The sequence below is a fragment of the Sprattus sprattus genome (genome assembly GCF_963457725.1).
Source record: "Sprattus sprattus genome assembly, chromosome: 4".
Classification (NCBI taxonomy): Eukaryota; Metazoa; Chordata; class Actinopteri; order Clupeiformes; family Clupeidae; genus Sprattus; species Sprattus sprattus.
Genome location: NC_137923.1, coordinates 8892314 through 8910074, shown reverse-complemented (window position 1 = coordinate 8910074; position 17761 = coordinate 8892314). Strand labels below are relative to the sequence as shown.

The 17761-nt window shown below is 40.8% G+C and overlaps 1 protein-coding gene across 2 annotated transcripts; it reads right to left on the bottom strand.

The window, feature by feature from the left end:
• Positions 1 to 8715: 8715 nt before the first annotated feature.
• On the bottom strand, positions 8716 to 17761 carry yme1l1b (YME1-like 1b). Of its 2 annotated transcripts, none has more exons than XM_080837813.1 (18): positions 17655 to 17761; positions 16724 to 16846; positions 16243 to 16423; positions 15989 to 16087; positions 15695 to 15786; positions 15063 to 15213; positions 14777 to 14860; positions 14364 to 14537; positions 13958 to 14110; positions 13719 to 13851; positions 13507 to 13569; positions 12875 to 12987; positions 12628 to 12783; positions 12015 to 12166; positions 11588 to 11714; positions 11376 to 11449; positions 10516 to 10602; positions 8716 to 10268 (listed from the first exon to the last, which is right to left on the bottom strand). In XM_080837813.1, the coding sequence occupies exons 1-18, from the start codon at positions 17685 to 17687 to the stop codon at positions 10125 to 10127; spliced, it is 2139 nt and encodes a 712-aa protein (XP_080693939.1). In that variant the 5' UTR covers positions 17688 to 17761; the 3' UTR covers positions 8716 to 10124. The 2 variants fall into 2 exon arrangements, with proteins under 2 accessions (XP_080693939.1, XP_080693940.1); XM_080837814.1 differs by having other exon boundaries at positions 14364 to 14516.

The following is a 17761-nucleotide window of genomic DNA, read 5'->3' as shown; positions in this document are numbered from 1 at the left end:
CAGTGACCTGTAGAGTTGGTGACCTCTCTATGACCTCCAACTGTGACATCAGCACCTGCACACAGGAGGAACAGACTGCACCCTCCAGCCTTGCCATCTCTATTAAAGATGGTGTCATCATCTGCAACCATAGCAACCACGTCAGCTGGCATCATGCTACAGTGGAATTGGAGACAGTGTGCCAAAGTCCACAAAGTAAGAAACATTAGTTTAATCTTTGTGATAGCTGGCAAGTAAAGCAGACTCTGCTATGACATTACCTCAAGGATCCCCTTTACTCTTTTATTGAATCTCTCTGACACTCATCCACACACAAACACACACACATACCCATGCACACCCATGCACACCCACACACACACACACACACACACACATACATACAGAAACACATAGAATATCTGTTTTTCCACACATTCTCACAAATATGGAGACAATAACAGTAAGAGCTGCTTTCTTCGTACTGCATTTCTTGGCCCTTGAAAAGTTAGTATTTGGTTCAGTGTGGTTTTACATGGCTCACTACAAGAAGAGTTTCTTCTGCTGTGTCTTTGCAGAACCAGAGTTTCCTCTTCATGACAAGCAGACCCTTATATGGATCTGTGTTACTGTTGCTTCAGGACTAGGACTTCTCGTCGTCGTTGGTGGAGTTTTGTGTTTTCGAAAGCATTCAAAGAATCAAGGTACAGTGCAGCATATGTCATCTGAGTAACACGTGGTTTTTAATGGTCTAATATCAGACACCCAACTAGCAATCAGAAGGTATTAAACCTTTTCAACAGGCATTTAATATCAGTGTTTACTAAGCATATTTCTCAATGGTCAGTTAATCCTGACCCAAACACCAAGCAAACTAAAGGTACTATAAATGATGGTTCATCAAAATAAAGTTAGCCTATTGTTTGAAAATGTTTGATTACTTTTTTTTTAATTAATATTTTTTAATTTTTAAATAAAACATCAAGATAGGCACCATTGCAAATAACCCCTATAGTTCAGATAGTTAGTACTTCCCTAAGCCTGCCCTTCTGTAGTGTTTTCTTACTGACGATGTGCTGACATGCATTTATTTACTAATTCTGTGTATCACTTTGCAGCAGGCAGTTCTTCTGAGGTTTATCAGTCAGTTGGGGTAAGTATGTTTTCATCCCTCTTATTAAAATCCACATTGATCAGTTATCCATTACATAAGTCATTGTGTGTTGTTGCTTACTTTAGTCTTGGTTTTGTTTGTCTTTGTTCTCCAATGAGCCATTTTCCATATACTATAAATAATCTCTACAACAGTTTAGATGAAGAATTTTCTTTACAGTATGCTTGGCATTAGACAGCTCCTGCTTCCCCTCTGCCTTAGTAAATGTAAACCCCGCCTATCTCTTATCCTCCATAGCTTCCTCAGCACCTGATCCCTAACATCTCCTCCTCTCCACTGTCAAGAATAAGACCCATACAGTGGTGACTGGATGGAGCTCAGACTTAATCCCTGCTTCCAAACTTTAATGACTTAAAAACCAAACTGCTTCCTGCCATCTGTGCTCAGTCCTATGTCACTGAGAATATATGAGTTTAGGAAAGGAGCTGATTTTCACGTTCAATTACACTTCCTCCTTCTCCATTCTCTAACTTCTTTTCTATTGTCCTGGTTTAGACCACAAGCCCATCATCAGATGTGAAAAGGTGGAGTCTCTCCAAGTTTAGGTCTCCATCCTCCTGTGCTGTGGTAAACCTGTCACAGGTGAGATAAACAAACGTTTTACAGTTTATGGGGGTTATAACAATTATATGTTATTGCCGTTGGTGGTTATGCAAAGAATGTCAGTGATAGTCAAATGTTCCTGTGGGATCATTCCACTCCGCATGAAGGGGACATATTGTCGTTGTCAAACATTTGCAGACTTTTAAAAAGGGCTTCCTCATATATGGTAAACAATGAGTGTTATTTTTGATCATAGTGCTAACATGTTTGTTACGATTGCCTATTGCTAGCCAGTTAGAAAATTGCTGTAAATTTTATATTCCATACTCCATTTCCGAATTGTTATTGAAGGCTATTTAGCAGACACTTTTGTCCAAAACATACAAAAAGCATTGCACACAATACAAGTATTAATTAAGAGTAAATGTAAATGTAAAACAATCAATTTTTATTATTATTATTATCAGGCCTAATCATTATTTTTAAATGTTCTAAGGTTGTCACTGAAATGGAGAGAAGGGAAGGCAACAGAGGCTCATCAGAGGAGTGGAGTTGACAAGAGGATTAATACTGCTGAACTTGAAATGCAGGATCTGAGAAAATACAAATGTGTGTGATTGATTGCGGTGCAGCAGCAGCGGCCATTTTGTAACCTATGCAATTTCGTTGATGCTAAGACTTCCCCTTACAAAAGCAATCTTTGACTCTCCTACCACCTGATGGTGAAAAAGTAAAAAATACATTTTGCTTCAACAAGTCACAGGGTAAAGATTTTCTAACACCAATTAATTGCTGACTTGAAAACAACAACACAGTCTGCTATTAAATATTCATAATTATTTTTCAAAATGAGTTGATGGTCCATTGTCATTCTGTGCAATGCACTTTGACATCTTGGAAAAATCAACACTTTGGTCCTGTGAAGACTGAGCAATATGACCACATAGCCCACCATTTTTCTGTGGCTCCTTTCAATAAACCAGGGTTGTACACATGCTGTCTATAAGGTCTCAAAACAGTGGATAAGGCAATTCTGAGGTAATGAATACTAATAAATTAGAATTCAACAGAATGTATAAAATAAACCAACAAACAATACAAATAATGGAGGGGAGTAAAACTACACAGAGTGTAGGAGCCATTTAGGTTTTAGTTTGATTTAAAGGTTGAAGCCATAGCCCTAACTAATTATTGACACCATGTTTGATTGGTATGGAACACTGTGAGAAAGGCCCGAGCCGGCCACCTCACCATGTGGGATGTAGCCTGGTAGAATGAGGTTGCAGGCACGAACACACGACGCAGGAGACAGTGGCTTCCATAAAAATAGCTCTATTTATTTACAACGGTTTTTTTTATTTTTTTTAAACCCCAAAACAAACAAACACAAACTGAACATGCTAAAGCCTATACTAGACAAGGTACCCCTCTGAGCATTCAGGTTTGGTCTAGTACCATGTCCAAGCTCCATCCAGCATGTTCAGTCTGTCCTTCCCTCTCAAACAATGAGGTGCACCTTAAGAAGGGCCACCTTGGTCCAATTAAGAGGTAATTGGACCCCTCCACAGGGGTGGGGTAATCTGTACCCAACCATTTAGGTAGGGGAGTCCAGTCCTTCTTCCCTCATGGACCACAGTGAGAAGGGGGAGGGACTTTGGAATTTGGAACCTTTAGAGATGCTAGCAGGCACATGGTCTTTCAATTGCATCAAGTTGCATTAGGTTGTATCTTTGCATTAGTTGCATCATTGTATCGTTTACTTTATTATTTATTTTGTGACAACTCCTAAGTTTATTAAAGCACTGATCTATTGAAAACTCCTTATACGGTGTCTAGAGGAAGAGACTGATTGGAAGGCACTACACAGAGAGTGTAGATATTAGAACGATACACCACAGATACCTCCTGCTGGTCAGTGCTGACCACCATCTGTCTGTTCTGCTGGTCAGTGCTGACCTTCATCTGTCTGTTCTGCTGGGCAGTGCTGACCACCATCTCACTGTTCTGCTTTAAGATGTGTTGGAGAACAGTGAGCTTCAGAGGGTTTCATCAGATTCCAATGTGAAGATTCACAGCAGTGATTTAAAAGGAAAATTAACCTTTTAGAATCAGGTTTTTTTTTGTAAGTTTGCACAAACAAGGAATTTGTCTTGGTACATTGGCTCTCATTGTGCTTACACATATTACACAAAATATACATCACAACACAAAACAATACAACAGTGCATTGTGCAATGTTCAGGAAGTACAGGAATAAATGAATAATATATGGTATGACTATGACGGTTATAGAGTAAGGGTGCAATAAATAAATATGGTTGCAGGAGAAATTGGTATTATAATGATCCAGGGTTATTTCACAGTGCCACAATGGGTTAGCTTGAGTTTTGACATAACTTTGATGACATCCATATTATTGCTTGTAACCAGGAGAAATAGAGGCACACATTAAGTCTTAAATTGCTTTTGGTGGCATGTTGAAAAAAGTTAGAGGGCGAGTACACATTTTAACATGTAAGATTTAACATGAAGGAAAAAAATGCAAAATGTTATGCTGAAGGTGTATACTACATGTCAAATGGACATAAAGTAAAAATCTAAAAGAAGCCACTCTTCTGCTGTTTAGAAAATGATACGTCTAGCTTGAGCACAGTCTAATGCAGTGATGTTTTCTTACCACTAGATGGACCTCTTGTGCCCAAAAAACATAAAAAATAATGGTGGCAGATGATGAGGTCGCCTTTAATGAAGACAGTGAGGGTGGCTCAGTACCCCACATAAATAGCTTATGTACTCATTCAGTTAAACTACATGGACTAGGCTACTTCCGTAATGGCAACATTTATCTCCCCCTTTGCCACAACTCGCCAGAAGTGTCCACACAATGTATGACAAGATGTTGGTAAGAGAATAACGTTATCATTATAACTACCAAAACACTGAACACCAAAATGATCAAACAATATTTATTTTCGCTGTGTGAAAGGGATTTGCAGCTGAAACAAATAAAGATAATATGCACATTCACATGTCCTTCTGGGTCTTAAGCAGGACATGTATGGAGGGCAGTTGGAACTTATGTGCACATAACTGCTGTAGTTAAACTGCTAGACGATAGTGAAAGGAAGGCCAATACCTTAGGATTTTCCCATGGAGACCACTAACACTATGAAAAACACAAACACTGTGAAAACAAGTTCAGTTTTTAAAGAAATGCTTTCAACTGCTAAAACTTTGTGTCATTTTTGGTTAAGATTCACAAAACAGAATCACCTTATTGTCAGATATGATAACAGAATGCACGCAATGCACTCTCAACAGTCCCTTCTCTATCTCCCCAACTGACAGAGCTCTTTGCGGATGCCGTTGGGCAACTCCTGATAGCATCATGCAACCACGTCACCGTTGACCATCAGAGCAAGAGGCCAGGGAACAATGCCACTCCTTCAGGAAGCACACTGAAAACAATGAGAACCATCTCCTGTACTTCTTTATGAACCACTTCAGCTGCACTAACCTAAAAGCTGACTAGCTGGTAGTTCACAGGATTTTTAAAAAAGGCAACTTGATAACCACAATGGCTGTCGAATCTTAAGCCCAATTGGGAAAAATGTTGTCCCCCTGTCCATATGGCTGGTCTGACCTTTAGTGACCTTTAGTCACAGCCCCCCATTGTGAAGGACACTCACGCGTAACCAGCAGTGCTGCTATCAGTAAGGGAAGCTTACCTGAGTCAGGAGATGTCTGGAGCTGCAGCTATACAAAATAAATATGTGCAAACAGTTCCCAATGCTAAGCTACAAACAGTGCCTTGTGGTAGTATGAAAGTGTTTATCACCTACGGGGAGTTTCGATGTTTCAACAGAATGTAGTCCTACCCTGCTCTTCCTTGGGTAGGCCTTTTGTAAGTGTTGCCATAGAAGGATGTGGCCCAGGGTTTACATTTGGAGAGATAGGATTAGCTGTTAATTAATCTCTTATTTGTAACAATTGTCCCTGATAAATTAGTTTCAATGTATAAGTCACTCTCGCTCAATGTGATTGTTACACTGACGTGGAATCTAATGCAACTTATGGCAAAGAGAATTCCTCTGTATGCACAGCTCCCCCTGGTGGTAGCTATCACGCACCCCACATCCTCACTCGATACTGAATCTTTCTTTTGACAACAATCTGGTATTAAAGACTATGCATGACTTCAGTTAAACATTTTATTTCCCTGTTTTGTTATATATAAGCTACCATTCACATGCATCTTGTACATCTTTCCAGTGTAGACCTATCAATTGCTCATGGAGGTCTGAGAACACCTGCATTACTGAAACCTAGGTCAGTAGAAATGGAAGTCAAAAACTTTCTGTTAGGCTTTTATCAATGTCATGTCATGAAATAATGAATGGAAAACAGCATCCTAGGCCACCTCCGTGGGGTTGACATTATCTTCTCTCAACACATCCATTAAATGGCTCTGAATAAGAATGATCTATCTTGTTCTATCAACTCTTTTCATGTTTAACCATATAGTGTCAGATACACACATTCTATTCAGTTGTATTTATATAGCACAAAATCAATCACATTGTCTGAAGGCGCTTAAACACATGAATATACAGTCACACAAGCACACCCACAAATGAATCAGTGCTCATATCTGCACCATTTTACAGATGAGTGAAAAGGTAAGGTTGACTAAACTGTCTCTCTTGAATATTTCTACTTTACATCCACGGACTGTCCATGGATGTAAAAATAGCTACACCATAAGATGTGCACACTGCTTATCTCTTATCTGTCACTGCATTTACTGCATTTTGCTTTGATGTTAGAAATGATGATGTTAAAATAAAAGTCGAGGCTTAAACTGTACCTACAAGACGCTTGTTACGAACGGTGAGAGTTAAAAATAAACATAATAAAAAAGCCAATCATAATTTGTCGTATTTATGATGACGTAGATTCTAAGATTGTAAGACTACTTATCTATATATTTCACTGTAATAAAATGTTAAAAACGTTCCATGTTGGCTTACAAAGGCAAGAAAAATAAGTGAGTTCACTTATTTTATTTCAAAATGTTGTTTTTTCGTTTATTAATAATAATAATAATAATAATAGGACATGTCCACCTGTGGCCTATTGATCTCTATAGGCCGAATTGACATACACTGACACTGACACTGCAATTGTACCCCCTATTTCAGAACCATGTTCTACACCTTCCAATAAAAACAGTTGACCTCTTAGGGGATACAATTTGTAGTTTTCTCAGCCTGACAGCTTTTGCAGTATCAGTGCATGTCCATTCGGCCTATGTCAGTCAACAGGCCCTGCGATTGAAAGATGTGGATGCCACTCGGACAATTCCCCACCTTTTTATTTCAGAATCATGTTCTACACCCTCTAATAAAGAGATTTGACCTCTATGAGGCAACTACCAATACAAAAACCTTTGGGAATCCCAGAAGGTAATTTGTAAAAAAAATTCTAACCATAACTGTAAGAACAAACTGATTCAACTGTTAAAAAAAGGGAAGTTCTAGAACATTTGGTCTTTGCTGTGTGTGAGGGACTTATGATCATGACACAGAAACAGAGGTAGAACAGCCAATGCAGAAATTCTTGAGGAGGTACTGTGGACCATGTCTGGTCGCAAGTTGGATGAGGGTCTCTGTATGTGTTCTCTATGCTGTATATATTGCAGTGGGAATTTATGGATGTGTTCACATTAAGGAGGGTATAGATCTTGGGAACCTTGCAAATGATGGGTCGTATATAAAGACATACTATGACAGTGAGAAGGAATACTTCTCTGAATATAGTCCAATGGTGATGCTAGCATTACAGGACACATATCCCTACTGGGAGAAAGAGGCACGACACAAACTGGACACGTGCATACAGCATTTTGAAAATTTGACCTTAGTCAGCCCAGAATTTTCTGTGTCATGGCTTCAGTCTTTTGAAGAATTTACAAACAAGACTAAAATCAATGCAAGCTCAGAAGCTACATTCAAAGAGAGCCTATTGTACTTTTTGGACCATTATCCAATGTTCAAACAGGACCTCAACATCTCATCTGACAACATGATTTGCGCGTCACGCTTCTTTTTCCAGACTGTTCATATTAACTCTTCTGAAAAAGAAAAGAAAATGTTAGAAGACTTCAGGAAGACCACACAAGACTGCCTGATGCCTGTACTGGTCTATCACCCGTCCTTCATATACTATGACCAGTACGTTGTGATTAAGGACATCACCATTCAGACTGTTGCGGTGGTTACTGTTGTGATGCTGGTCATATCTTTAATGCTCATCCCCAGCCCTTTCTGTGCTCTGTGGGTGACCTTTGCCATCGCCTCAGTCATCATGGGCGTGGTTGGCTTCATGACACTCTGTGACATCAACCTGGACTCCATCTCCATGATCAACCTGATCATCTGCATCGGCTTTGCGGTGGACTACTCAACTCACATCTCGTATGCCTATGTCTCCAGCCCAAAGACTAACACGAACGAGAGGGTGGTGGAGGCCTTGTCAAGCCTGGGCTACCCCATCCTACAGGGGGCGCTGTCTACACTAGTGGGTGTCATGGTACTCTCCATTTCCTCAAGCTACATCTTCAGGACATTCTTCAAGATAATGTCTCTAGTAATCCTATTTGGGCTACTTCACGGTATAGCCTTCATTCCTGTGTTTTTGAGCTTTCTGGGGACATGCAGCAAATAAAAAACATGGTCAGTGACACACTGAGTCTGGCATTCCTTTTTCAAGAGATTTTGGGAGGAACATGTAATACCGCCAACCTAATGACTAATGACTTTTTTTTTTTTTTTACAATAAATCTGTTTAATGACTTTAAAATGTTTATTTCTGGTGTAGTGCTTTTTAAAATCTCCCTTAGATCTACAAAATAACAATTCGTACAAATGGGATATGAGTCTCAAGTACTTATATGCAATTCTGTTGGTCTTATGTACAGAGACATTACTAAGAACCACACATGTCTGATGGAATAGGAGTTGTTGTATACTTTATTTATAGCTTGGGTTTCGACAAATCTGTCAACAAGTTTGGACACAAAAAGCAAATTAAAATCGAAATACTCAACCTAAAATACCTCTCTAGACCTATATACAATATTCCCATTAAGAGCTTTCAGTATATACAATATATATATATAGCTTGGGTAAAAGGCAAACACAAGGGCATGAGGCCGAAGCGAGGGCAAGAGCTGTGCACTGAATAAACATAACCAGATAATATCTCGTGTGGATTTAACATGCCAACCAGTAATGAAGTGAATAACTGTACAAAAACATCTTTAACATTAGAGGGAGGTGTTGAGTCTTTCAGGTATGGCTTATTATTCTCTCCTAACCAGGGTGGCATAAATAAACCGTCATCTTTGTAAGATGTAGGTCATTTTTAAATAAATCTGTAGTTTGATCAAATAAACTGAGTACATTATACTGAGCATAGAGTAGAGACTCTCCCTTGATAGACAATAGCTAAACTAATTTAGATTAAATTAAAAGCAGTCACACTTTATTAGCCCAATATTTCCTCCCACTGATATGCATGAAACAAGGAAGCTGTATGACACAGCTCTGGCTTCACCAGGCATCAATCCCATCACATCCCTGAGTCTCTCATAAAAAAAAGTCCATGGATTCAACTGATCAGCCCTTTTAAAGATTGTGTTTTCTCCAGCTAATCAGTCCAACTCTGTGCAAACACACAAGGGGGTTACTTTAGTATTTGCACCCTTACTCATCACAGCAGGAGTGACATACAGAAGTGAAGCTGAATACAATTGCAAATGACCGAAAGGAAGCAGCATTTTCCACGTGTTCAGATAGTGAAGATGAAGATGATAATTCACTTAAAAGATACACGTACAGTTTTTGCATTGACCAAAGTGCTACAACACACTGTTTTGCACCAACTCTCAAGAGACTGATCTCTCCATCTACAGATATCTGAAATGCCACCTTAAAAAAATAAAAGGAAAATATATACACTTCACACACACAACTCACATTAATGTGGTGAAACACAAATCAAATGACATGACAGCTGAAAACAGTAATGTAAAGCTGACCATGTTTCTTTTTTTATTACTAGTCACATGATCTGTAGGCTTGCTGCTTATGGGCTTTTCTGCCACGGAACAGCTGAAATGTTCCAGCGCAGAGGAACGGTGTGGATAACAGATAGTGAAACAGTCAGCATACTTTGATTGGGGGAAAATGTCCCAGGCCTTGTGCAAGTGAAGATCCAAGTAGTTCTCGCGTTGACAAGGATCAGAGGACAAAGTGACAGAGGTGTAGCCTAAACACGTGGGCAAAAACACTTGAAGAGACTAGTTTGTGCGGCTTCACGTGTTGTTACACATATACATTCAGAACTCCTGCCAACGTTCTGGAACTTATCTGGTCTCCAGGGTCTTCCCCTCCAGGACCATCTGGATGTCTTTGGCATCGAGGGTCTCGTACCTGAGCAGAGCCTCGGCCAGGTTCTTGTGCTCCTTGGTGTGGCTCTTCAGGAGTGCTTTGGCCCGCTCGTACGAGTCCTGAGAACAGGACATGCACACGCCTCAATGATTATCAAATGGAATTGGCAGACAATGTTTGCCATTTGCTAGAGTTGCGATTTTAAAATTTTAATTTATTTAGAATCATTGAATTGCCCTGTCATATTTGGCTTGCCTGAGCATGACTCATAGAATCACTAGTATAAAGAGAATCATTGATGTCCAGATGTTTTACATTCCTGAGGCTATTGTCTAATCCTTTCAGTGTAAGGATGATGTTCCTTACCCTCAGGAGTATCCGGATTTCCTTCTCAATGGCGGCTTGTGTCTCTGGGCTCTGCTTTGTCTGGTCTGAATAGGTCATGACACCCAGCTACAGGTAAACATGTTAAAATTACTGACCAAGAAAAAGTTACTTTTATTAACATATTATTATATTATATCATCAGAAACCTAACCACAGACACAGAATACAGGCAGCACAGAGCAACCCCTATTCCCACAACTGGAAAACATGGCCCAGGCAGAGTTATGATAACCTGCACTATCTACCAAGGACACTACAGTCATCAGTCAGCAGTCACCACAGTTAACCCTCTCATCATTCACCCTCTCTATCTCTATCTCAACCCTAACTAAACTAAACTAAAGTAGACTAAACTATCACTCTCTATCTCCATACAGCCTACAATTGCCCTGCCCCTGTCCCCATGAGGAGACCTTTAAGGCCACTTCAACGCAATTAGCAGCAGCCTTGTCCTTCAGCTCCACTTGCTGCACAGAATGTTCAGTTAGCTCGATTGTAAGGGTCCCTGCTTTAGTAGAGATAGTACTGCCGGCTGGGACCCAGTATGTCTGCAGTGTTCTTTATATCTTGTGGTTTCAGTTTTTGGGGTAAACCAATCTAATCTGTAACCTACATTTTTTATTTCTTTTTTTAAAGAATGTAATACTGTAAACACACACAAACACACAAACACACACACACAGCTCACACAGCTCACACAGCTCACACACACACACACATGTTTTCATTGTTTAGCACTGTTAAGCACTTGTGCAATGTGTCAGAAAGATTAGAGATAATGACTTAATTAAATGGAATTAATGATGCATAAGGAGCATCTGATGTGTATAGCTGCCTACCTTTTCACTCATTCCAAATCGAGTTACCATCATTTTGGCTATCTTAGTTGCACCTTCAAAGTCACTCGATGCACCTACAGGAGAAACATAAATGTTGGCTTACAGCTTCCTTAAAGCAAAAGCAAAAACAAAACAAAAAATGGGGAAAAAAAAGAATATCTCTCTTTAAAAGAGAACTTGGGTCAAAAGAAGAGGGGTGAGCATGTGCTTACCTGTGGTGATGAACTCGGCCCCAAAGGTGAGCTCCTCTGCCACGCGCCCCCCCATACTGACGTCCATCTGGGCCAGCAGCTGGGATCGTGTCTCGCTCCAGCGGTCATTCTCTGGCAGCATGGACACCTGCAGAAGGCAGACATCACAAGACTGCAAACAGATCCTTTTCATTTGCTCGTCGTATTATTCTTACTAATATGTGGACTGCAAAGAGATGGTCTCCACTGAATGTGTCTAGTGTTTTTGCAAGTTTACTTCTTTACATTCAATTTTTTTTTTTTTTTTGCTGTAAGGATGGCGCATTTCCATCTTTCAATAAATATGACACACTGCACCTAAAAAAAACCTTGACCTAAGCCAGAGACACACAAGTGGAAGCGCTGACTGGGTTGTCTTGGCAACAGAAGGCAACAGTGAGGTACTCACATGGCCCAGGGTGCCGCCTCGTGGCATGATGGTGGCCTTATTGATGGGCATGGCGTCTTTGGTGTAATATGCAACAATGGCATGTCCAGACTCGTGGTAGGCGGTGATCTGTTTGTTCTTTTCATCAATCACTGCGCTTTTCCTTTCTGGGCCTGAGAGATGAGGGAGATAGGCGAGAAGAAGGGAGAATGTAAAACTACACTCTTATCTGTGTGAGTTTTCTGAGGATTTGATTCTGATTTTATTTGTATACTTAAATGTCTACCCTTTCTTGAAACTGCTGCATGTGTGTACAGAGGATGGTGCTGAAGCTTAGACTGCATAGGAAATCATAACATTTCTGATCAAGGACTGAGCGACATAGGAGGTAATTTGTCCCAGCTTCCATTAAACTTTAATTATTATGCACTTACACCATACATCCTTCATCCTACACTGTAAATAGCTGAATTGGATTGTTTGTATTGTATCATATTGTCTGTATATATTGTTTGTAATCATTGTAAATATGATCTGCAAGATCCCAGAATTTCCCCATGGGATTAATAAAGTATTTATCTATCTATCTATCTATCTATCTATCTATCTATCTATTTCTACCTCGGCTACTTACCCATGAGAATCTTGTCCTTGGCAAACTCCAGCTCCTTTATGGTGACCATGTCTTTGCCATCCACAGCTGCCTTCAAGGCTGCCTGGTTCACCAGGTTCTCCAGCTCAGCCCCAGTGAACCCCACTGTTCCCCTGGCGATGATCCCTGGCTCAACAGCTGCAGCAAACAGCACATGGTCTCATACATTACACGTTTACAGATTAAAAACTATAACAAGCCGCCAGATCCTGTAGTCAAACAGATCTACCTGTGTCTACTTTGATCTTCCTGAGGTACCACTTCAGGATCTCTGTGCGTCCTTTCACATCTGGCCTGGGAACGTTGACCTGCATGTCAAACCGACCTGGCCTTATCAGAGCACTGTTTAAGAACGGAAGTAGGGTGGTGGGGGTGGTGGGGGTGGGTGTGGTATTAGAGGGCAACTTCAGGATTTTTCAAGCACTATTTTTAGATCTTTTTGGTCCAAATTTGTACTAGGAACGGCTATACAATGTAATCCTATGGAGCAAGCATGCACATCAAAGTAAACTGCTTGTTTTAGCCTCAGACAGGCTCACAAATGTTCTGGGTCTGACCACACAGAAAGGATCCCTCCGGACATAAACATGCATCTGTTCACCTCAATTACTGTAAACAAACTGTAGAAGATGACTGTTGTGTTTTATCTCTCTCTTCTTCTGGTCTCTGATGTAGCACCTCATTCAGTGCCTGTATAGATTCCATTGTAAAGCCATTTAAAAGTTGTCAATACTGGACCAATTGGATAGCTATTTGTCTCGAGTCAAAGTTTCCCTTTAACTCTGACCAAAACACTCAGACTGAATTATCAAAGAGTTTACAAACAAAATAACAAAGGGTTCCTTCACAAAATAGACTTACCTATCTAAAGCTTCCGGGAAGTTGGTCGCACCAATGATGATGACCCCCTCATTTGGTTTAAATCTGAAATTATTCAAATCGGAGATCAATCAGACACACCTCAGTCAGGTAAGGCTAAACCAACCAAAAAACAATGGCAGAAGTGTGTTGTTGACTGGCACCAGCATGCCATAATGTGAAGAGCACTACAATGGTCTTTTGTCTAAGCTCACCCGTCCATCTCAGCTAAGAGCTGGTTAATGGTCTGCCTGGAGTAAGGATGCATGGGCGACTCGATTCTCTTGCCCCCCACGCTGTCCAGCTCATCAATAAAGATCACACATGGGGCATTGTTCTTAGCTTCCCCTGAGGACAGCACATACATAGGTTCACCATTTTAGAAATAAGGACTGGTGTTAGGGTGTCAATTTGGGGTGCTGAAGAGTCCCATTATGAGGGATTAAACACTCACTGAACAGGTTCCTGATGCGGCTGGCTCCAACACCCACAAACATCTCATCAAACTCGGATCCAGAGGCGTAGTAGAAAGGTACATCAGCCTCTCCTGCTACAGCCCTGGCCAACAGAGTTTTCCCTGTGCCCGGAGGTCCAACCAGCAAGACTCCTGTACAAAGGGAATGCTAAATAAAAAATCAAAAAGAAACACAACAAACAATCACAAAAAAAAGAGTCCACTGTCACAAACATATACTACTAAGAAAAGGGTCTCTAGTTTGATTCCCAGGGTTTATAAGACCTGTTGGAAAACTAACACAATCGTTTTTAGTAACCACATGCTTCATCTAACTGACTAAATGTAGACACTTAATACTGGTTCATGAAACCCTTGGCAGGTGGAATGAGTTGTGCAGGCTTGCCTTTGGGCAGCTTTCCCCCGAGGACGGTGAACTTCTGTGGGTTCCTCAGGAACTCCACCACCTCCTGCAGTTCATTCTTGGCCTCCTCCACCCCTTTGACGTGCTCGAAAGTCACGTTCTTCACCTGAACAGGGTCCACCGCCGAGTCCATTCCTGATGTGGTTCGAAATCGCACTGTCCGGAATGGTTAGATTAAAGTTCGTACTCAAACGGCACTCGGGGAACACTACATGCATGGGTTTCACACTGACAGACACACTTTGTGAATGGTGAGAAAAGCAAGGGAACACTATCCATAAACAATTAGTCTGCACCAGTTAAACTGCAGTAAAACGTGCTTTTACTTTAGTAACAATTCGTTTGTGCACTGCAAAGCAAGCTAAACTGGGCCAAGATAGAAAAGGAGTCTTCACCTGACATAAAGGGTGTCTTAGAGAGGCCATAGAGGCCCACCAGCAGCAGCACTAGCAGGATCAGTCGGGTTCGCCTTAAGGCCTCTACCATGTAAATAAAAACAAGCATATGGACTCAACATCAGAAATGTTATCACATGTCAAGGCACACAATAATCCCTTGGTTTGGCTTTGACACACACACACACACACACACACACACACACACACACACACACACACACACACACACACACACACACACACACACACACACACACACACTTCATAATAAGAGGGGTCAGACCTTGTGTGCGCTGAGAAAGTGCTTGGGCTTTGATGAAACCCTCAGCAAAGCCAGTCTTGAAAGCATCATGCTGTCCAGTGGGAATGTTTTTTGTTTTGAGCAGCTTGTCCAGAGTTTCCACCTCTTGCCCCTTGTCTCGTGTAAGAAAACTCTTCAAAGGAAAAACATAAACCAAGCTAATGTCTGAGAATACACTTTTACTGAATTGTTTGTATAACTTAGGAGACAAAGTTCCCTTGAAATTGTTCCAACAATAACATTATGTAAAGAGTTGGGGTACATCTCTCACAATGAGCATGGATGTTCTTGTGTTGCTGAGCTTGTCATGTTCCTCGTGCTCGTGCGAGTGGGGTAGGTAAGGGATATTCCCACGGGTGTTGTTGCCTACACCACTCGGCCACTGGCCTCGGTGGCTACGGCCGAACACCACCCGTGGGAATATCCCTTACCTACCCCACACGCACTTGTAAATGAAAGCATCTGATTTAGAACTGGGCCTGATGCATGCAAACTAATTTACTTTTCCTGTAAATGAGAGATCACATATTCACATATCGTCATAAGTGACGACGTCTGGTCCTCCAGAGCTTCGGACTCTCACCCCATAGTCTTCAAGACACAGCGTAACAAACCTTCATGAAAGAAGGAGTGAAGCCCTCAGGTTCCACTTGCAGTCGTCTTGTTCTAGACTTCAAGGTCTTAAAGCTGCGACTCTGCTGCCATACTGAAAAAGTAGGACACTTCTCAGCTAAGGCCATTCGACAACCAGTTCAATGATGTATCCATTATTATACAACTGTATTTAACATAAAGTTAAAAACTTTATAACCTGAAGTAAACTTTTTTTTACTGTTTTTTTTTTTTTTTTACAGTGATAGTCCAGAAACAAAATGTCCTGATGAACTGAGTACTGATGAGTGACTTACATGGCCTAAACTGCATATCTGCATCTAAAGTCTGTAGAGGAGAAGAACTCTGTCTACAGAAGATTGATGAAGCCCCACAAATACGCCCACCAGAAAATCCTGCATAAGGAGATTTAAAGAATCAGAATAAGACAGCAAGTCAAGTTTGGGCACATGTACATTCAACTTTATTCAAAACATCAAATCTTTATTTACATAGCATAAGCAATAACGAACATGTGAATGCTTAGGTTAAGGTTAAAAATGCCTCTCACCATGCTTGTTGTGGAAGAATGACCCTGTGGAGCTATGTGACGTTCTCCATAGGCTTTTTGCTGGGTTTGGGGCTGAGAGTGCCCCCTGCTGGACAATGCAGGGCAACAAGTTCGTCACTAGTTCATCCAGTTGTCCTACTCCTAGGTCTGTCAATCCCAGCTCCCTCAGGTTCCAGATAGTCTGCAGAATACAGAACACAAGCAGATTCGTTTGTGAAACTGAAAATATTCTGAGGAATGTTTTTGTATTCAAAAATGTACAGTAAGCAACATCGCAAAATGCATAAAATAATGTAGTGAAAGAGAAATGATGTGGAGAGAAGAGCTGTAGAAAGTTGGAGTAAACATTTTTGTTAGTGAGATTAATGTATGTATGTAAGAGAAAGAGGTGTGAGAGTAAGATGGTGGGAAAGCACAACTGATGTATGCATGTGTGTGTGTTTGTTTGTTTTTGTGTGTCTGTAAGTGTAAGAGAGATTACCTCTGTGATCTGTACATCTTGTTCTGAGGCATGATCTCTCTGCTGAACTCTGCCAGGTGTGCTACCAATTGAGCTCTTGAGAGAATGAAAGGCATTGATGAGATGGCTCAGTTGGACTGTAACCTGAAAGCAAAAGTGAGCCAGGCTTATTTACCATCACAATTAACCATGTTCTCTAATGACCAAGTTAGGAGCAAATAAATGTACTGTAAATACTGATCTCATTTAGGCTATTGCGTTGGAGTGTGGAGAAAACTTTTGTCGAGTAATTTTAGTGTACAAGCCTGATAGGTCTATCTGTGAAATTGCTTCCCCAACAATGCATCACACATCTGCAAAATGTCGGTTCCTTGCTCATGTTATCAACCAACACAATCCAACGAAACACTTTCCATCTACCAAATGTTTATGACTATGGTGTTGTTATAGACACAGTTAAGTGTGGTCTGATGCGTAGAGCTGACTGGGTAGTTGATCAACACAACAAGCCAGGTGGCCATAAATATAATTTGTGTTAAGTGTTTAGGTGCCTAGCCAGCAATTTTAACCTGAAACCGCACTTGGTAAAACCCGCAAAACTCCAATGTTCATGTATATTCATGTTGGCATCGCTAACGATACCAGGTTGATTAGATAGCTACGTAGCTGACAAATCCATAAATATAGGCCTTGAGGTATTCTCCTCGTCCCCAATCGTTTCTGGCAAATGTTATATGTTCTTGGGTTAACCTGCCGACACATGGCAGACATATAGCAAGTTTACTGTGGGACTATCACTGAAACCGGCTGCTTGATTTAAGATAAACTGGCGATTCAACTATCTAGAAGCCAGTTAGCACAGATAGCTAGTGCTAACTTCTTACTTTAGCACAACAAGCTATCAAATCTGTGAGCACCGACCACCAAGTAGGCAAGTTTTCCACTTTCATACCTGTGGTTGCAATGTAGAATACAGAGAAAACATTTCTAGATAATTGATTGGTTGGCTGTGCCCTGTCTTGACTTCTTGGTATGCCCTCCACGAATGTCCTATTCCAG